General features: G+C 54.8%; 6 protein-coding genes across 6 annotated transcripts; 2 read left to right on the plus strand and 4 right to left on the minus strand.

The window, feature by feature from the left end:
• Positions 1-124: 124 nt before the first annotated feature.
• On the minus strand, positions 125-975 carry CABS01_01812 (ubiquinone biosynthesis protein COQ7; the record flags this gene model as incomplete). The annotated part of the gene is made up of 3 exons (XM_060535191.1): positions 125-145; positions 208-723; positions 775-975. The coding sequence occupies 3 exons, from the start codon at positions 973-975 to the stop codon at positions 125-127; spliced, it is 738 nt and encodes a 245-aa protein (XP_060398380.1).
• A 524-nt stretch (positions 976-1,499) lies between these two features.
• Positions 1,500-3,610, plus strand: CABS01_01813 (plus-3 domain-containing protein; the record flags this gene model as incomplete). The annotated part of the gene is made up of 4 exons (XM_060535192.1): positions 1,500-1,699; positions 1,883-2,622; positions 2,675-2,811; positions 2,867-3,610. The coding sequence occupies 4 exons, from the start codon at positions 1,500-1,502 to the stop codon at positions 3,608-3,610; spliced, it is 1,821 nt and encodes a 606-aa protein (XP_060398381.1).
• Positions 3,611-4,752: 1,142 nt separating this feature from the next.
• On the plus strand, positions 4,753-6,433 carry CABS01_01814 (glycerophosphoryl diester phosphodiesterase; the record flags this gene model as incomplete). Its single annotated transcript, XM_060535193.1, has 4 exons — positions 4,753-4,837; positions 5,072-5,487; positions 5,665-5,769; positions 5,858-6,433. 4 exons carry the CDS (start codon positions 4,753-4,755, stop codon positions 6,431-6,433), a joined length of 1,182 nt encoding a protein of 393 aa, XP_060398382.1.
• A 781-nt stretch (positions 6,434-7,214) lies between these two features.
• Positions 7,215-10,104, minus strand: CABS01_01815 (fungal specific transcription factor domain-containing protein; the record flags this gene model as incomplete). The annotated part of the gene is made up of 3 exons (XM_060535194.1): positions 7,215-8,838; positions 8,890-9,487; positions 9,597-10,104. The coding sequence occupies 3 exons, from the start codon at positions 10,102-10,104 to the stop codon at positions 7,215-7,217; spliced, it is 2,730 nt and encodes a 909-aa protein (XP_060398383.1).
• Positions 10,105-14,721: 4,617 nt separating this feature from the next.
• CABS01_01816 (SET domain-containing protein) lies at positions 14,722-16,734 on the minus strand (the record flags this gene model as incomplete). Its single annotated transcript, XM_060535195.1, has 3 exons — positions 14,722-14,835; positions 15,068-15,955; positions 16,468-16,734. The coding sequence occupies 3 exons, from the start codon at positions 16,732-16,734 to the stop codon at positions 14,722-14,724; spliced, it is 1,269 nt and encodes a 422-aa protein (XP_060398384.1).
• Positions 16,735-17,674: 940 nt separating this feature from the next.
• CABS01_01817 (uncharacterized protein) lies at positions 17,675-18,817 on the minus strand (the record flags this gene model as incomplete). Its single annotated transcript, XM_060535196.1, has 1 exon — positions 17,675-18,817. One exon carries the CDS (start codon positions 18,815-18,817, stop codon positions 17,675-17,677), a length of 1,143 nt encoding a protein of 380 aa, XP_060398385.1.
• Positions 18,818-20,351: the final 1,534 nt, after the last annotated feature.

Genomic DNA, 20,351 nt, shown 5'->3' on the forward strand with positions numbered 1-20,351 from the left:
CGGTCTCATGGACCTGCTGGACAAAGCCTCTCTATATGGCTGAACCATTACACGATACTTCGATGCACAGGACGGAGTCAGGGAGGAGCATCTTGGCGTCGCGGGTACTTTCACTGTATTGATTCTATTCGTATGGCTTCGGCCCCTGTTTTTACATGTATTGTACACATTGTTAAATTACAGCCTTTATTACACCTTCTCACTTACCCAGATGGCGCCTTTGCAACCCGCCCGGATCACACCGGTGAGCAACCAGTGCGGCTCCGCCTTCTTGGCGTCATGCTCGACAGCGTGGTCCAGGTGCTCCAATTCTTCATCGCGAATCCGCCGCAGTGTCTTGATGAGATCGGTGAACTCCGGACCGACGTCGTAGCCTTCAGCTTCCCACTCTGTGACCATCTCGATTAGGGTTCTGATTTGGTTGTTGTAGTGATCGCCAATTTCCGTCTCGACGGCCTCTGTACATGCCATGGCCGCTTCGCGACCCATTACTGCGGTACTCCAGCCCAGCCCAGTTGACATTAGCTGCCACAGAGGATACAGGGCAGTCGGTCGCACGCGATGCTTGTGGATGAGGGCGTTGAATGTATTGAGGTGGCCCTCTTCTTGGTCGTACATATGTGCCATGAGAGGTCGAAGGTGCGGGTGTCGATTGACGATCGGTGGGGTTTGAGCTGTGTAGATTCGGGTGGCAGCCAGTTCTCCGGCTTGATTGACTCGAAGCTGGACAAAGTCAGTATAGTTTCCCCAACTGCATACAATTGCACAACTTACTGCTGAAGACAAGAAATCCCGCTGCTCTTGGGTCAGGGGCTTTCGTCGGGGCGCCGCTGCTGCACCTTTTGCTTCGGCCTGAGCATTGGATGTGCCGGATAGCTGTCTGCGCGAGATGCAAACACCCGGCGCATACGCGTTTTGCGCTCCAATTCTTGCGATGCCACAGCAGGGCCTCAGAAATGAACTTACTGAAGCCATTGTGAGATTTTCCTGTGGATAGACAAGACCCCTAGGGTATTCGGAGCACAAACTCGGCCGAAGACAAATAGAAGATGTCAATGACATCGAACGACTAGACCCTGTGGATGCTGAAGCCTTTGTGAGCGTTGATTGGCTAGCCGTAGGGCAGGTCGGATGGGCATGGGCCGACGCTCCGACTGCTCCACCCCTGTGCAGACGAATGACATAATCTGAGCCAATCAGGCACGCGTTCGCAACGACAATGGCCCAAGGCTGTGAATAGGAGCCAGACTTTCGAGTTCTTATTCTAACAACCTTACCACACAACCGCCAGCGACCATCTCCTGACCATTCACCTCTCTACACCCAATCGACAAAGGAATTTCATCTTTCTGCGACTCAAAGTAATCGTATTTGTTTTCTTTGCATCAATAGCCAATTGCGTAAACCGATCGATCGGTCTTGAATCATTTGATTCACCCCGACGCAGCTGCTTGAAAGAGCTTCCAGCCCCTTAGTCGAATACCCGATTGTAACTCACCATGGCCGACATTGATGATGAGCTTTTGGCTCTTGCCGGAGGCGGAGAGTCCTCTGACGAGGAAGAGGAGGAGGTGATGTCCGAGGTGGAGAGTAGGGCGCAATCCGCGTCACCACCGCCCAAGGCAGCTGCGAAAAAGGCCGCTGCGAAAAAGGTGAAGAAGCGCGCTGGAGGAGGCGACTCAGAAGAAGAAGGAGAGGCGTAAGTTTCTTTCGTTTTGTAGTACACCCAGGCGCATTCCTACCTCTACACCGGAGGAAGTCCACCAACCTTGAGCTTCACCTTCGACATCTTGAATTTCAATCTACCAGCTCATCATCGCGCGCGCAACATTGGCTTTCCACTGCCTTGCCTGCCAATTACATCACTGACAATGCGCCTCAGCTCTTCAGCACCCGGTAGCCCCAACTCGATAGGATCCGCCGCCATGGACGAATCCGACTCCGAGGCCGAGCCGCATAGGGCGGGCCAAGACGATGATGAGGAGGATAAGTACCCGATCGACGGCATGTTCAAAAGCCGCGCCGAAAAGGAGATGGTAATGGCCATGCGCGAAGTCGAGAGAGAATCACTACTCGCAGAGCGACAGGCCGAAATTGAGCGCCACAGACAGAATCGCATGCTGCGACAGCTTGTCAGCAAGCAGGAGAACGAGGAGAAGAAGCAGAAGCTCAAGAAGCGCAGCGCCGACGCTGCCGACCTCGACGACGAATCGCGCACGACAGCGCGGCCGCGCACCGACGGCAAGACGTCAGCGATAGATGAGCTACGTCGCGCGCGTGCGGAAAAGGTCGACCGCATACGTCGTCGCGAGGAGGAGCGCAAGGGGCTTAGGTCGCCGCGCGACGACTACCAGGACGACAGCGATGAGGGAGGTGATTACGAGGAGAACCAACGCCGTCGGCACCGCAAGTCACGATCGCCGGAGGACGAGATTGTCGCCCGCGAGTTGCCGCCTCCAGACATTCGGGATTTCGAGCGCATTCGCGTCGGAAAGAGTCGTTTCGCGGAGCACTGCTTCCACCCAAGCTTCGAGACGACCATGATAGGATGCTACGTCCGCATCAGTATCGGTCCCGATCCCAAGACGGGCCAGGACGAGTATCGCATGGCGCGCATTCAATGTCAGTCCGCCCGCCGAGGTGTTGTTGCTGACAAGATGCTGACGTTTTACAGCCATCACGGTTGGCAAGCCATACGCCATGACAGGCCCTAGTGGTGCTTTTGTGACCGATCAGTATGTTCTGGCAGCTCATGGTAAGGCGGAACGGCCGTTCCCATTCATTTTCCTGTCAGATCGGCCATTCACCGAGGTGAGTTTCCTCTTCAGACGCTCTATACTGGAGGGCGTCCAACTGACTGGAACAGCGCGAATACAATCGATACGAAAAGGTCATTCAGTCCGAGGGCCTGACTTGGCCCAAGAAGAAGACCCTCATGGATAAGATTGACGACATCAACGCGCTCATCGCGTACCATCTCTCCACCACCGAGATTGACGAGCGCATCCAGCGCAAGGCCGCGCTCCGCAAGAAGTTCGATCCCAAGTTGCGCGAGCGCCTCGCTCAAGATATCGAGGTCGCCCGCGCCCAAGGGAACACCAGAAAAGCAGAGGACCTGCAGGAGCAGCTCGACGACCTCAAAACGAACGTATTGGCCTTCAAGACGAGCCTTAGCGAGACCTCATCTAAGCCCAGTGCAACATCCCAGCAGGACCGGTTAGCTAACATCAACCGCCAACGCCGGCTGGAGAACGCCGAGAACGTTAGGAGAGCACAGCTCAAGGAGAAGGCCGAGGCGCGTAAGCTAGAGGCGGCGCTGGAGAGGGGCGAGGACATCAAGAACGATTTGTCGCGGCGGTTGCGGACCAAGGCCAAGTTCATCCACGACGCCAACGATACGGGCAGCAAGAAGGCAAAAGACAGCAATGCAAGCACACCCGCCAACGGCACGCCCAAGATGGGCGCTCAGGAGAAGAACTTCTTGCCTAACTTGGTCAAGCTGCAGGCTGCGAACCAGGAGAAGAAGGGCATCCCGACAATTCACAAGCCGCTCATGGATGATGACATTATCGGATCCCTGGATCTCGATATTGACATTGACATTGACTAAAGAAGTCTTGTTTCGCGGCGGAAATCATTTGCATGGTTGCGAGGGAGGGACTTGGCCTGGCTGGAGACTGGTAGGTTGCTATAAAAGTTGCTTTAAAGGGGCATAAGGGGGTTTACGGGTACAGAGGCCCGACATCATATGGCACCTTTCCAGCGCAGTAGTTGTAGAGTAGAAAAAAAGCGTTTTGGCAGGGCTCTCTGCGTGAGCGAAGCAATCGACGCGATAGAGCAGACAAGAATGAAACAGGCTGCGCAAGCACTCGTCGAATTCATGGATCATCAGCCGTAATTTCACCTGCCTTCCCTCAGTAGTTTCTTCCAATGACCGCATCCTAGGCATGAGGCCCATTGATTCCTGTCTATCTACCTCAGTGAACCTGGAAGAGAACGGGTTACGCGGGACGCTACTGCAGACTCGCCCACCGCGGGGTCGGACTTAAGGTCTTGCCCCGCGGCGGTGGTCTGGTGGTGAGTGAGCTGCGGGGCAATGGATGCGCCAGCCCACAGTACCAGGTAGCGGAAGCGATCCGTCCCAAATTCCCACCTGCACCCTGCCCGCGTTAAGCTTCAAGGCAAAGTACGGCCCCCGTCGGCGCGCATTGGGCTTCTGCACGTGGTGGGACGTCGAACTGGCACGACCGCATTGGAATTGCTCCGAGGCACCCCGCTGGCCAGCTACGTATGGTGAGGCGAGGCAGCTAGCTGTACGTCTTGTCTCATAATCGTTCCTACCTTGGACATCCAATCCTCATGTTCATCGTCGTCAACATTCCGTCTCGTCCTTTGAATCAGCCCACGACTGCGCACGGCTTTTACGGGGTTAACCTAAGTCTTCGAGACCTCTGAAAGCTCCCGAGTCCGTATGCGCTAGAGTATGCGACGACTACATTACGTCCATTAGTTGATTAGTCTACAACTCTTCTCCCCTCTCTACCACTGAGGAAGGATTTCATCGTTTCGTCGTTGGATTCACGTAGACTCATAATCCTTTGCTTCTCTCCCTCCTCCGGCGCCTGCCTTTCTGCATTACACCACTCGGTCACTTGCGCTCATAGACCACCATCTCATTAGACAAGAGTGCTTTACACTAAGCTGGGCTGTCCGTTGATAGACCCAGCCTCCCACATACCATTAGAATTCTAGATGCGACATAGAGGACATCCAGCAGCAGCGGCAATGACTCCCGAAACGAAACCCCTCCTGGGGGATGAGTCCTCCAGCCCGTCAGGTACAACCCTCTCTCTTTCTCCCCCCCCCCCCCCCCCCCCCCCCCCCCCCCCCCCCCCCCCCACCCCAACCCCACCCACCCCCCCCCCCCACCCCACCCCCCCCCCCCCACCCCCCCCACCCCCCCCCCCCCCCCACCCCACCCCCCCCCCCCCCCCCCCCCCCCCCCCCCCGGGAATTGCACGTTTTTGCTCTAGGTGCCAATATGTAGCTAATAAGAGTCTCAACACCGCAGCACACTTTACATCCGCCCTCCCACTCACCACAGCCACCATCACAACCCGAGGCAGCGGCGGCGGCGGTGGCGGCGCACATCATCTCCCCCAAGCAATAGCCCACCGCGGCTTCAAAGCCCAGTACCCCGAAAACACCCTCCTCGCCTTCCGCGCCGCGCTCGACGAAGCCGGGGCGCACGCCCTCGAGACGGACCTGCACCTCTCGCGCGACGGCGTCGTCGTGCTCTCCCACGACGGGAACCTGAAGCGGTGTTTCGGGATCGAGGACAAGAAGATCAACGAGTGCGATTGGAGTTATCTCAAGACGCTCGAGACGGTTAGAGAGCCGAGGCAGAGGATGCCGAGGCTGGAGGATCTGTTGGGGTTGTTGGCGGAGGAGGGGAGGGAGGGGGTTTGGGTTTTGCTCGATATCAAGGTAAGGGATCACGTTCTTGGGTGCTTTTGGGGTGATGGGTTTGTGCTTTGGGTGTTTGGTGTGGGAGGTGAAGAGAGGGGGAGTTGAAGAGGAGGATGTGTGAGAAGAGGGCGCGGCGCTGGGAAGAAGAAGAAAATGATGATGATGAAGATGCTGACGTGAATCGAATGCGCATAGACCGACGATCCCCCAGCAGAACTCCTCGGCCGCGTAGCCGACGTCCTGGCCTCCACGCCGGGTCCCGTGCCGTGGAACGAGAGGATAGTATTCGGATGCTGGAACGTAAGTTACCATCTCACCAGTCTCACCACACTTTCCGCAAAAGACCAAAACCCCAAAGAGCACGACGGTACTAACACTTAACCCAAAGCAACCCTACATCACCCACGTCCGCACAATCTTACCCGCCTACCCAATCTCCCTCATCTCCTGGTCCCCGCTCTACGCCCGCAACTTCCTCACGCCGAAACAGCCGAATCTCTCCTTCAACATGTTCCAAAAGTCCCTCGTCGGGCCCGTCGGCAAACTGTTCATCAGAGACGTGAAGAAGAACCGTCGGCAGCTGTTCGTCTGGACGGTCAATGACGAGGAGTGGATGGAGTGGAGTATCCGCGCCGGAGCGGACGGGGTGATTACGGATGATCCAGAGTTGTTCCGGGAGGTGTGTAAGCGGTGGGAGGGGAAAGGGGAGGGGGCATCTACGTCTACATCCACGTCGACTTCGGTTCCATCGGGAGAGCGAGAGGTAGACGCAGACGAAAAGGCGAGGGCGGCTAGGCGGACGGGCCGGGTGCGCGACGGGACGTGGAAGAGGACGGCGAGGTTGTACCTCGAGGTCGCGGGGATACAGGTCCTCGTGGCGGTGTTCACGCCCATTCTGATGCTCGTTGCGCGGTTTGGGGTTGTGGGGCCCGGGCCCAAGGCCGCCAAGGCGTTGAAGCTGTGAGGATGGAGGGGGCTCTTGCAACGATGTGTTGGCGCTGGCTGGTTTGAGAAGGTCTCTAGTATGATCAATCTTGCGGGGATAGACGACGCCTGTGAAAGAGGAGAGAAAATGAGCTAGGGGAAAGTACACTGACAGAGGGCGAGTGGAGGGAAAGGGGGGCAGAGAGTAGAGCCCAGTCGGATGATGACTGTGATGAACATTTAGAGGACAGTAATTTACCTACATAGGAAGAGGCAGAAGGAGCTGAAATATGGCGCTAATTGCGCGATGTAGATGGAGGCTAGGTGACTAGAAATACAGAAGAGTATAAAGTTCGAATCCCGAAATACACATCCTCCTCGATCTGTGGCTTTCATCCAAACTTTCCTTCCCATGCTATACTTCTGTACAAGAACAGGCTACAGTACCCAGACATTGTGCTGTTTTGGAAGATGGTACCAAAGGTAACAAATTGTTGGACCTCCTTAGACCAGGACAGATAGTGCGCGTGAGAGCATTGAAGCAGACAGGATTTGTGCGAAGCCCGCATATATCCTTGAGCCGAGAGAAGTTATGCGTGACGCCTCGTTGTGTCTTGTCAGAAGATTCGGGTGGGGTCGAGAGAGGGTTCCTTTAAGAATAACAAGAGATAATCAATATTCGTGTCCAAGAGCTTGCTAGGTTTCCCATTTCCATCTGGCCGTTCAGATATATAAACCCCTGAAAATTCTCACATACAAAAAGCCAAAGCTGTCGCTATTTAAACCATCCAAATCACGCCGTCGACATACGACCCTCTCGCTCAAAGTCCGTAATTCCCATCAAGCCCATCCAAAAATAACCCATCATTGTTCCCGTTCCCGCTGCAAGATGCGAGCAACGCGTTCCGGTACTCCAAACTGCTGACGCTCAAATTCAAATCACTCGTCGCCAGGTCCTCGCCCGAGGACAAGCTCTCCTCGCTAACACTCAACACACTCTGCGGCGGTGCTGGGTTCGTTCCAAAGTCACCGATATTGAAGTTGGCTAGGTCCCAGCTATCGGGGCTCCAGCTGTCCAACCCTGTCGATGACGACGCGGGCGTCTCTCCCATGTTGGGGATGGCGCCGCCACCGCCGCCGTAGATTGCGTCGTAGACGTTGTTCAGACCGCCGTCCATGGAGCCGAGAAGGGCCTCCCATTCAGAGGAAGATACCCCGGACACCTTTTGTGGTTGCTGTGGCTGATGTTGTTGTTGCTGCTGCTGTTGTGCGTAAAGACTCTGGTGCGCTGCGGCGAGGATGTGCTGGTGTAGACGGGCTGTAGTTGGCGATGGAGGCGATGAACCGTTTGGTGTGCTATTCAGAGACAGATAGTCGAGGTTCTGCTTGGAGGACGTGCGGATGCGGCTGGCGATTTGTGACATAGAAAGACGCTGGTCTCGCCGTGCGGGGACGTCTTGCTGCTGCTGTTGTAAATTGTCAAACGACGGCTTCGAACGGGACCGGTAGAGTTCTGGGCGGTTCTGGATGCTCGGCATGGTCATCCGGCGCATCTTCTCCTGCTGCTGGATCAAGTCACTCTCGCTAGCAGCGGCGCTCGGAAGACGACCCAAAGTCCGTTGAGGCGACTTCTTCTTCACCGCTGGCGCAGGCGGCGAAGCCCTTTGCGGTGCGGGCATGGACGCGGATGCTTCCGGAGGCTCTTGTGGCGGAGTGGGCAGGTTTTGCTCATCAAGTCGAATGAGGAGGCCTGCCACACGCTTGAGATCGAAGGATCCGGGTGCCTTGGCCTTTGTGAGAATGTGGAGGACGCTGTTGACGAGACGCTCGACGTCCTTTAGCATCTTGCTTTCGGGCTTGAGCTCGAAGCTCTGGTACATGAGGGTCATGCCGCAGAGAACGAGGGTATCCGTCTTGTTGAGGCAGAAGGAGAAGGTCATGCTGCGCTCCTCGAGCAGCTGGACGATTTGAACAACGTGCTTGCTGGACTCGCCAATGGAGATCAAAGCAGGGGCGGCCTTGCGACCGAGCGAGGAGCCAACGGCAGGGCGGTAGATGAGGATCTTGGTGTAGTAGTAGGCGAGAGCAAGCAATGGCGACCGGCTTCCGGTGACATCGGTCGAAGGCTTATCTTGCTTAAAGGTAAGCTTGAGATGCGTCGGGAGTGACTCGTTCCATTCGTCGAGCTCAGCCTCCATGGCAGACATTGACTGCAGCGACAGCTCATGTGAAGTGGCGGCGGGGTAATTCTTCTCCATCACCTTGGCTAGGATTCGGCAACAGCGGAAGAGGGCGAGCGCGCTCGACAAGCGGGTGTATTCGCCAGGGAGCGTCGGCTGGAAGCCCTTCTCTGTGACGTACTCGTCGTCTGTGTCTGAAGGATACTCAGTGTGGATCTCATCCTCCTTGAGCAGTTTCGGCAATCCAAGAATGGCACCAGAGAAGCTGCAGCCGTTAGTCCATGTTCCAACTTCATTCTGAGATAATAATACTCACCAATCCAATGTGTACAGAGTCCAGAACACCTTCTTACGGGTCTCAATAGTGAGCGCGCCGAAGGAGAAGCGTTTCTGGCTCTGATGGAGGCCGAGGCGATGGGACAAACCCACCGCAATGCCCTTGTAGTGCTGCAAGCGCTTGTAATCCGCTCTCACGATGCAGTACAAGAGAGCCAACTCAAGACATTGCAGGGTGACCATGGTGTTTTCCATAAGAACAGCCTCGACAGCTCGCTGCCATTGTTGCTCACACGCTGCGATCTGCTCGAGATCGGGCTGGTCGCTGCCTAATGCCGCGATGCCAAAGACGAGGTACAGCTGGGCGATTTTGTGGTTATTCTTGACCTTTTCCGGGTCTGATACGAACTCCTCATAGATGTGGAGGAATGTCGGCTTGTGCAAGACGGGGAATAAGGGAGCCCACTCTTGGAAGTAGACGTTGACGCAGCGATCTGAGAACAAACGCGGCGGCACTTTGAGTGACTGATCAGGCGTTTTCGGCGTCAAGGGATGGCACCCCTGGATATGCAGAAACGCTTCCGGGTTGAAATCTGAGCATGACTTGCCATTTTCTTGCATCTTGCGCTTGAAAGCCTCTGTGTTCCTTGTTAGCCCAAAAGCTCGTTGGTCTATATCTACATCGCTCGGACCGCCACTCTGGGAGGCGGGATGAACGGGTACGCGCATAAGAAGGGCGGTACGAACCGATAAAGGCACGGCCGCTGGAAGGGCCCATAAAGTATGAATCCGAGTTCTCGACGCCGAGTAATAACGGCGACGCCTGCACCCGGAAAGTATCTTCCTTGGCCGGCGCCCCAGCATCCTTTCTTCCATCTGATGTCGACGCGGGTGAATGCGCCGATGTCGCGACGGAAGGGCTGCGCATAGTCGTGTGGCTGTGGTTTCCGTGCATCCTCGACAGCATGTCAATCTTTTCGTCCTTCTCATCCAGCAAGTCCTTCAACTCCCTGACTTCGGTTTCCAGCTGGCGCACGCGCTCCTCGAGAGACTCTGTGTAGCCGCGGGGGAATGCGCGACGGCTCAGCTTGTCGCTTGTGCGGCACTCGAAGCCCACGTTGGAGCATTGCGAGCATGTCGGCCTGATTCCATCGCAACGAATCTTCTTGCTCCGGCACCGGTCGCAGGCCTGTGCTATGCGGCTTTGCGAGCTGGTGCCCACCTTGATCACCTTCATGGGTAATATTCCAGGCATGGTGGCGGTGTTTCCCTCTGTTTTCTACGTTTAGATGTTCCTTCCTAGTGATTTATCCGATGATGGGCAACTCAAGGCGGATATCTGGCGTTGACTAGGTCAGCCTCAGAGGCTTCGGCGGTGACTTTTTCCTGTTCTCTAGATTCGTCGTTGGTGGGCTCGGTTGATTGTTTTGGACGGGCGCGCGGTTGGTTGAATATTTGTATACAGTTGAATCACGAGTCCTCCTCGAAGTGATGGGCGGGTGGTTTCGTAAACCGTCGTCTTCGTTGGGGGTTGCTGCAGGTAGTAGGTATCTTTAGTGACTAAGAAAGTAGGTCCACGAGAACACCGATCTTGCCAACTGAGATGGCAAAGATGACAGCAGAGACACGGAAAAGAGAAGAGAGGAGATTTGGTGTGTTCTACAACTCGGAAGCGGCGGGTGAGCAGTACCTATAATAGGTAGAATGAATTGTAAGGTCGAACAAGACGAAGAGCAATAGAGATGTTGGGTGGGAGGGCGGAGTCGGGGGTGTGTGTGAGGGAAAAAGGGAAAGAAGAAGTGGAAGATGGTCGTAGGGGAGAGGGAGTGAGACTGTGGGGTCTCTTAGTAGCAAAATGAACACAACGACTGGGAACGCTGGACGCAGGACACCACACCGAAAGGATTTGCTGCTAGGAACGCGGTACAAGATGAATCGTGGGGAGTTGGGGACGGTAAAGTACCTACCTGCCTGCCTTAGGTTAGGTACACTAGGCTACAAGTACAGTACCACCTACCTAGAACAAGACCCCGTGGACGATGTGCGGGGACCAGGGATGGACCAGGAGCCTAATGTAAGGTCGAAACAGCCTTCCGCTTCTTGACTGGAATGCACAGAATTGGTGAGCTCCTGCCTGCAGCCCCGTCAATTACTTACACTGAGCAGAGGTACCTTACTGCTCGGTTCTGGTGAGGTGCTGCTGTGGAGAGGAAAGTACCTGAGGAAACGGGAGGTTTTGGTGGGCCCCGGGCCGGCTCTCGCACTGGATAATCTGCCCTGCATCGCTGGCCAGTGCCTTGCTGTGTTGTGTAAGCGAGGAGCCCTTGAAGGTACAGAAATCTGGGGGAAGAGCAGCCCGGGGTCTGCCAGGCGGCCCTCGCGCCGGCGCTGGTGTTGGGAAAAGTTGGGGTGAGGTGGGAAACGATACAAATGCACGCTAACAAGAGTGAGGGGGAGCCAATCACCAACTGGCAATTGTATACCACCCAGCTCGCTAGACCGTAGACTTAAGTACGAGTACTTCGCTTCTGAGGTCTTCCAAAGTACATTTCCTGATATGGCCACTTGGTGAGGTGCTAGGTACCACCCAAGGTACCGGCCAGCACTCGATGACTGACAAGATCTAAGCTCTGGAAACAGGCGCCAGACAGAATGGAAGCCAGAAGCAGAACAGAAGCACACCACTACACTTTTGCCCGCCACGATAAACGTGTCCATCAACGCCATGCGTCGACATGATGTATGCCGGTCTGCTGTTGTGCCCGTAGCCTGACAGCGTCGCCAAAGCACAATGCCCCACGCAAACACGCGCTGGCCTGTCCTGCCATTGTCCCGTGTCTATGAAAAGCAGCATCTCTCTCTTCATCTCGCCATTCAGCCCTTCAAAAGCAGCTCAGCGGACGCAGATATGGCACCACTCGAGTCCTTAGAAGCAGCAGACCACTTCCCCAACTTCAGCTATCCAGTCTCTAGGTAGACCATCCGGTCTCTCCAGAGGCCCCAAAAGTCAACAGGCGCCTACGGCAACCTGACGGAAGGAAAAGCTCTAGACCATTTTGGACGCGGGGCGGATCCGCCCCCCAGAGTTTCCGCTCCGTTGTCAGCCCAGTGTCATGCGCAAGCGTCTCCTGGCGAGTCGTCCATTCCATGCTTCATGCCGCTTCGCTCCAACCAACCCGACCAACCACTCCTTTCCGCCACCACCCATCTCGCCTTTTCCCCAGATTCAGCCTTTCGTTCAGGGCAAGATTCGGAACAAAGAGATACATAGACAAGCTTGCGAATTTGACGTTCGGCAAAAGTAGGAACAGCCCACTGGGCTCTGGGGAAAAGGAGGGAGGCACCTGGGGTTCGAACTGGGGCGCAGGCCACAGGAAACTGGGGGAGAAATCCGGGGCATGGCCCCCGGTGCCGTTACACTGGTTCCGGGGCCCCCCATTATCGCCATATACCCATATCGGATTGGATCAACCCCAGTCGATGATCGCTTCCTCGTTACTGGTGGCCCCAATGATTCGCCGCCTGGGACGAAAGCTGCTTGGCCCACGCCTGCCACGCAAACTGGACCAATTCTTCACCTCTGCAGCGCTCTTCAAGGCCTATCGAGTCTGAGCGTGCGCGGCAGTGATACCTAGTCGTCAATACTGGGCCCGACCTTGCGGTGAGCAGCCAATAAACACAGACGAGCCGCGACTAAACTACCGGATCTTTTGCGATCAACGGGATCTTCGCTGTCTCGAGACCTGTTGGCACCTATTGGCATATCATCACTGAGAGATGACGCCTAGTCTTCATGTCACAACCTCTTGAGCTCTTGCACTGACCAACAGCCGTCATCATGATCAACCCGGCCCGGAATCCAGTGTATATGTTGCGACGACAACCAGACACTGCCCTCCGAATTTGGCTCGACCAGACAGGGTCCAACAGATTCCGAGATAGTTGACTGCCCCAATGTCACTTTGAAGTCTGAACGCGCCCGAGTCCCCGACGTCTTGACTCGAGTGACGCTTCTGTGATGCAATGAAAAGACCCACTGATATTGAAACTGGCGCCAGCTAGTCGGTAATCGTGAGTCCGCCAAAAACGGATCCCCCCATCCAAACATGTCACACCGTCGACGCCGTTGGCGTTGGGGATGGAAGGAAACCACGCTATCTTTGCGGAACCGCAATTGCAAAACTTTATCCCCTGCCCGCATTCCGCGCCGTTCTCGGGCGGGCCCACTTCACTTCAGTCCGGGCTTCGGGTCAGCGGTACCTGTAACTTGTAAGCTGAACACTGTCCTTCGAGGAGTCGAGGCTCAAGGAAGCACAACGTAGCAACAGTCTCGAATGCTCGCGTGCTCAGTGCTCGGCATCGCAAATATATGAGTCTGCCTGTTCCGAGTATTTGTCGTGCTGCCCGTCGTTGATTGGGCTACTCTCAGCATCTCCAAACAACATTCGGCCCTGTTCGGAAAGCGGACTTGTCTCGTCAACTCCAGACAATCCCATCCCAGATGATATGGGTATTTGTGTAGAAAGCCAAAAAGACATCATTTAACGGATAACGGGATCGGATGAATAAACGCATCCTGTCACGTCCGCAAGGCAGGCCAAAACATGAGACAGGCGAAGTTGAGCAAACCACGCCACTTTGTTACTTCGTCCTGACTCTCCTTTCTCGAAGAATTCCTGTTTGAGCGTCCCCTGTGGCATTCACCCAGTCAAAGATCGAATTGCAGAAGAGTGGTGCTCCTTCTCTATCCCTCATTCCGCAATCCCTTCCCCACACTACACTGTTGGTAATCGCACGTTGGAACGCTGACACCGCGCGCTGATGATGCACGTATCCCTTATCGGAGACATTCGTTGAGCTGCAGATGCCGCGAACAACAGGAACGTCAAACTCGTAGGGGTCGTTGTGTTGTGTTGGGAAATTCTACCCCATAACGTTTACCATGGACGACCCGATTGCCGCCCTTCATCGTGATATTTCGTTCATGCAAAAGACCCAGGGCGAAACCCAATCGGCGCAAGCTGCATCCCCGCTGGCAAGTCACCCAGATTCGATTCAATGACAAGGTCCAGGGTCTCTCCCACACGCGCCTGCTGCTCGGCGTGGCATCCCCCGTCGCTCGCTCCTTGTCCAAATACGTGCACCTGCTGTGTTTCTTCCTGCCCTCGTCTTCAAGAGGTTGAGGAGGCGCAGAATGTCACGTCGCGGACGAAATTGAGCAACATTCGCACCCTACTGTAGAGGTCCGTTCCGGACATGGCCCACCTACGTCGATCTCCATTGCACCTAGGTGAGGCCATGAACTCGTCGTCCGCCCGCCAAGTCTGAGCCTCGACGAGCCTCACGCTGCTCGGTGTGATGAGGAGTCTTCGGGGCGTTCCGCGCATGCCGGCGAAGAAACCGGATCACTTCGGCCTTGTTCTCGAAATGCAGATGGCGTCTGTTTGTGGCACGATGGCTATCAAGTATTGTTGTCAAACTCCATGAGATGGCATCGCCCCCATTATCAGACATGCATCGTGCAGGCAAACGCGGGGCATCCGGATGTTTGGTGCTGCACTCAACTGCCATTGTACAAGCTCCTGTTCTGCCCCGTGTGAAGGGAAGAGGTGGTGTTTTGATGGGTTTCCGTAGTTTTCGTAGGATAAGACGTCAAAGTAGTAAAGCACTCTAGTTGCGAACAAGCTCAAACTTCATGAATAAGGTCGTCTGCATTGCTCCATGGTCTGGTCTCTGCTGCAGCCGCTCATCGCCATGCTTCGCAACGGCGTACTATGCCCCAGATGGGCACCGCCGCGACTGAGTCTACGCTCGAGGTTGTGACTGCCGAATGGATCGACCCGGCCACCTGGCTTCGCCTGTCACTCCCTCCCTAACTGGAGTCTTCATCTTCATTGGATAACTCGTCTTGAACTAGGTCATTTTGGGCATCTTCCATCAACCCGAGATAAGCCACCACGTTCTCGTCTGCGAGGAGTTGTGTTTTCTGCAAGGTTAGGGCACATCGCCCACCCTTGTTAGCCTGGGCGCCACACGCGGGGGAAGTCTGGAGTTGAGACGGGTCTCCGGGGTAATCGAATTGTAGGAGAAAAATAGAAGGATTGCAGGACTTTGAGAAGCAGAAAGACTCTGGAGTGAAGTGGGCAGAGAATCGTAAGATTTGTCTGCAGCCCTAGCACTGACAGGAGACCGGCGATGAAGAGTAGCAAACCACTTACCTGGTCTTCTAGAGCCTTCGCGGCAGCTTCTAGCAAGCTCGTCTCTTGCTCCCTCAGCGTTGCAGCTGCACTGATGCATGTCCCGCAGACGAGACCACCTTCATTCAGGGACTCGTCCAGGTCCTCCAGAGATACACCGGTGGCCAGTCGCTCAAGCTGGCTGGCCACCAGATCCTCCAAAACGGAAACAACCCGAAGACGAAAGATTTGAGCTAGGGGGTGTTGATCGATGTGTTGCTCGAAAGCCGTTGTCGTCAAGGTCACATCCTCTTCTTGCCAGAATAGTTTTAGCTCCCGTGAACCTCCGGTGTCCTGCAAGACGCGAAATGACAGGCCGTCCTCCTCGTTGAGGCACATGAAGTAGGCAAAGGGGCTCTTCCAGCTGAGTGAGCCATTCGTCCGGACAAACTCCACAGTCGGTGCTCCATCAAAGACGTGCAGCTTCGCCTTGCCCAGCGGGTCGTCTTCCATGGGTATCAAGGGCAGCGTGATCCGGTCGGCGGCTGACGCGGGGTCAATGAACCCATAGCTGAAGAGCATCTCTGCCCCGGATTTCGCGTCTCCGTAGGATATCGTCATCTCGTCCCCAGACGAGACCCTGCAGCCGGGTCGCAGAAGGAGTACTACCTCGTCCTTGCCATTCTCCTCGTAGTAGGCATTGGCCTTGGATGAGTGATTTGCCAAGTCTAGCACCGGGACCATGGCCTCCCCTGATTTGGGGAGCTCCAGACATCGGGACCGAAACCACGCATCGACCCGAACCCAGTCAATGAGCGACACCTTGTCGCTTTCCCAAAACAGCTCGTTCCAAAACGGTAGAGTCGCAGAAATCTCTCGGAGCTCGTCAAACTCGTCTGTCAACGCAACAATCTTGGCGGCCGTGGCCGACTACTTCTTGTTAGAACGTTATCCATAAGCAATAGCTGAAGCCTTCGGGACATCGGTTCTATCTCACTCAGCCGCAATACTTGGCTGGCGAAGAAGTAGACCTCCATATGAGAACGATTCCACGAAATTTGGGGTTGCAATATTGATGTTGTTAAATACGGGGGTTGGACCAAACCTGCGTAACCAACGACAGCCGGTATTTGCTTTTCAGGGAAGGCCGTAGGCAGTGAGAAGGGAGGCTGGAGAATTGCTTGCCTCAAGTGATGTTCCATTCAACATCTCGCGTTCCTGCTCAGTCCAGAGGGTGGTAACAGGAACTTGCGGTGGCAGGTACTTGACGTATTCTGTCCATGGCGTCGAGACTCCGCCCTTCAAAGACGTTTTGGGCCTATCAGAAAGTACCTTCTGTGTGAGAAGAAAGAGGCAAACGTCATGGCGAGTGGACTAAATTAAGAAGATGGGTAATCCTTTAGCTTTCCAAGGTCCGCATCAGGCTCGGGCGAACACTCTACCTTGTGACCGGCAGCCTCGAGCAGCTGCCGAAAGTTCTTATCGACCTTTGCATAGTTCTCAACAGCTTCGGCGGATAACACCAGCTCGCCTGGGATCCTGAGTAAGGTTGGGATGTCAAAGGTCTCTTCCTCTCGACTGAGCTCCTTGTTTGAAAGTAGACCCAACCCGCAGCCGGGGATTTCGCGGGCCTCGACGTCGACGAGGTCTACGTCATTGAACATGGCCCAGGTGGAGAGGGTCTCCAGGGGAAGCTGCGTAGACGCCATGACGAGGCTGTCGCCTTGCTCTCAATGGGATTGAAGATATACTTGCGAACGGGCGGGATGTTGGTCGTTGCACTGCAGTCTCGTGGTTTGTCAGGCAAGTAGCGAGCAAATGTGGAAAGATTCAAGCGCGAGTCCCGGAGCAAAACGGTTGCTCAAAGCGCAGGGTGGATCGCAATGGCATGTACTGCTACCGAGCAGCGAATACAAGTGCTTGAGGGTTGGAACTGCAAGAAGCCGATGTCTCTCACCAGGAAACAATTCAGTTTTTCTTTTGTCATGTCAGAAAATCATGTTTTGAAACGGCAAGATATCTTTTTGGGCCAAGATTTCAATAGAGGCGCCGCATTGGTAGTTAGAAGCCCAAAGAAGCCTAAAAGACTGGGCCCCATCGCGAAGGCGGGCACGCACTCTACCTACTCGTCTCATGTTCAAGTACCTTAAGGTAAGAACCATCTTCTCGCAGCTCTGCTTGAACTTTCCGATGCAAAAGAAACATGGGCTTTCGACTCAAATACCACAACACTGAAAGACGACGGAGGTCACTGGATGGACATTGGAACTCGGAGGGTGTCAAAGTCCTGTTTTCGTAGGTGGCCTATGTACTGATACTCAGGTAATTGGCCGGAGCATGATTAACAACTGCTAGTCATCATGGCGGAACGACCAGACAATCCCGCTCTAAGGTAAGTTCGCAACGTCCTAGGAAGCATGTTTCCCCTATACCATTCCTGACAACTCCGAAATTATGCGTGCAGACCTAGCCGGGTTACGGCGAGATCAAGGTATCATCGATATGAAATAGGATAAGGAAACGAAAAGCAGACCAAACTCCATGCTGAGCATTCCCGGTCCCGTTGTCGCTGTTCACATGGCTCGTTAAGATGAGTAGTAACACAGACTTGCAGCCATCAATCGGCTGCACTGATCATCGTGCTTCAGGTTACCGACCATTTGAGGCGAGATGCTCCTTGAAGAGCTCAGCGGCACGACGAGCATCCCTCCGCTGACTCTCTTCATGTATCTTGCGCATCCAGGCCGCTCCCCGCACCCACTCCTCGTTCCTGCGGACATAGATTGGCAACTCCTCTTCAGGGACATCGCCGAAGTCCATGTGTCTATGGTGGGACCACGGCCGTGGCTCGCCCCTCGCCGAGGCCAGATTGTCTTCCTCTTCCTGGCGCTCTTCTGCCAAGCGCTGCTGTCGCATACGCTTGGCTGCTTTGCCGAAGTTCGCCTTGCGGCCACCTCGGGCTTTGATTTCCTCCATCTTCGACTTGTACCACTGGTCGCTGCGATTATGTGGCCAGTGGATGCGAGGGTCAAGCTTCATATGAAAGCGGCCGTCATCTGCACCAGGTGTCGAGGCTCCTTTCGAGGTCTCTATTGTCGCAGCCAGAGTATACACCCCCAGAGGAGGTCTCGTGGCGCCGGGCTGGCTATATATCATGGCGTCGAACTTGGTGAATTCAAAGTCGGCGCAAAGCTGGAGTCGACGCTCTTCACAGGTCAGTCTCTTCGTTTTGCGGGAAGAACTGGACTTCGGATCCTGTTGGTAGCGATTCTGTGGGTCGGCCCTCCCTAGTGTCGAGCCTTGTCGAAGTGTGCCATTCGGCAAAAGGACGTGATTATGACTCTGCCCGTTGGCAAGTTTTGGCTGCCGTATTCTCCCATCTTTCTCCCGTCTACCATCTTCGTCCTCGTCAGAGGAAGAGCTGAGCACAATAGGCCTAAACACGGCACCCAGGCGAGTGGTATCCTCATTTCTCGAAGAACGTGAACGTGACGCCTCGAGATTGGCGCCAGGAAGTCCCAAAGAAGATGTGGACTGTGAAGCATTCAAAGTTGCTGGGGCTCCAAGGTAAGTGGACGAATGGGGATGCCCAATGACTACCTTTGCCTGCTCTGGAGCTCTATCATCGATCTCGTCATCATCGTCATCAAGATCTTCATCAGAAGAGCTGGATGACGACGATGACTCGGATGTTGTGTCAGTACTGTCAAGCCTTCTACGCTTGCCGGCCGAAGACGTGAATCTGCTTGTTGAAGCTGATCGTGATGCCGATGGCGCCGATTTCACATGCATTGGCGGCAGACTCTTAGTATTGACGTGAGGCAGTGCATCGAAGCTTCTGTTCCCAGATAGCGTAGATGCCGAAGGTGCAATGGAAGTCCTTCCTCCAAGTTGACTTCTGTTGCTTTCGGCATCCGGCCGAGTGCTCAAATCGCGAGCGGCATGTGACGCATTCTTAGTGCCTGGCATCATCGCGGACTCTTGAGATGCTCGAGGGCTTTGACCTGGTCGATATCCCCCTGAAGAAGCCCGTGCTGAGTTGTATCCCCATGTCTTCTTTCCCCTTGGTTGCACCTGTTCGACGGTTGCAGACGTCTGCGATATGCGCTGGTTTGTATCGGTACTGCTAGATAATCGCTTCGTCTGGTCTTGTGATGGCGAGTGCACTTGATTAAGAAGTGGCCGAAAAGGATTGAACGTGCCAGGAGGGAGAGTTTCATGGTTAATTGGTGAGACAGACTCAGGAGTGTGAGTTTGCGCAGAAGTAGTGTGGAACCTTGGATGAGTCTCTTCTTCCATGCGCTTCTTAGGAGGAGCTTTTGCCCCGGCTGTCTTTCTAGCTGTCATTGCCAGTTTTCCCATGAGATCGGCCGGCAGATTCGTCCTTCTGACTGTGGCATGGGCGCTCTGGAAAGCGTGTGCTGGTTCGTCTCGAAAATCCCTGCCACGTGAATGGGACTGGCTGCTTCTCGACTGGTCGTCATGACTAACTCGCCCTACGTTCTGCGATGGGTTCTGCACCACGGAGGGCCTTGGGGGCGCGCGTCCAGATGAGCCGGCAGCAAGATGCGCAGCACTGCCTCGAGCAATCCTCCTTTCTGCTTGATGGCGTAGGCAAAGAGTCCCATTGAGAGCACTGGAATCGCATCCGTCTTCGGCACACCGTTTTGTAGACTGCTGACGAAGGGACTCCATCTCCTAGCGGCCTGGTTCTTCATGAAGATATCTCGATTCTATCAACTTGCTGAGATGGGTTTCCACGGACACAGGGTCGGGGTCAGTAGATCTCGAAAGCCTTGTTGCCTAGCCAGACCTGCTCTAAAGGGCGAAAGGCCGTTGCCCAAGTGCTGAAGTCAACGAAGATACGTCGTTAAGATTGGATGTTTGAGTCTCTCGGAAAACCGTTGTCAAAAGTCGAGCTGAGTGGTGCGCCCTAATTCAAATTCGGAACAACGTGTCGAGCAAGAAGTACACAGCGAGGATGGGTTCCTTTCTCTTCATGGTCTGGGACTTGGAGATTAGGTGGCCAGAGGTGCACGACAGGAGGGTTCTACTGAAGTAAGGTTAGCTTAAAGTTCAACCTGACGTTAGACGGGACCTGGAAGGTCCTTCAAAACAAGTTGGAGCCAAATGATGACAGTTGTAGAAATAAAGTGTGCGCTCAGGTCTTTTCAGTCATTTTGGTCTTCATATTGGGGACCGCAGCGGGTTCGTAGTCTCATCTTGAACCATTTTACTTGTCTTCCTGAGCCTTTGGTCCTACTCCGTTTGGGTAACTAGTAGCAGAACTCCAAAATGAGGTCATGTTCATTTCGCTTCTCAATCC

The sequence above is a fragment of the Colletotrichum abscissum genome (assembly GCF_030869225.1).
Source record: "Colletotrichum abscissum strain IMI 504890 chromosome Unknown Scaffold_3.1, whole genome shotgun sequence".
NCBI classification, from domain to species: domain Eukaryota; kingdom Fungi; phylum Ascomycota; class Sordariomycetes; order Glomerellales; family Glomerellaceae; genus Colletotrichum; species Colletotrichum abscissum.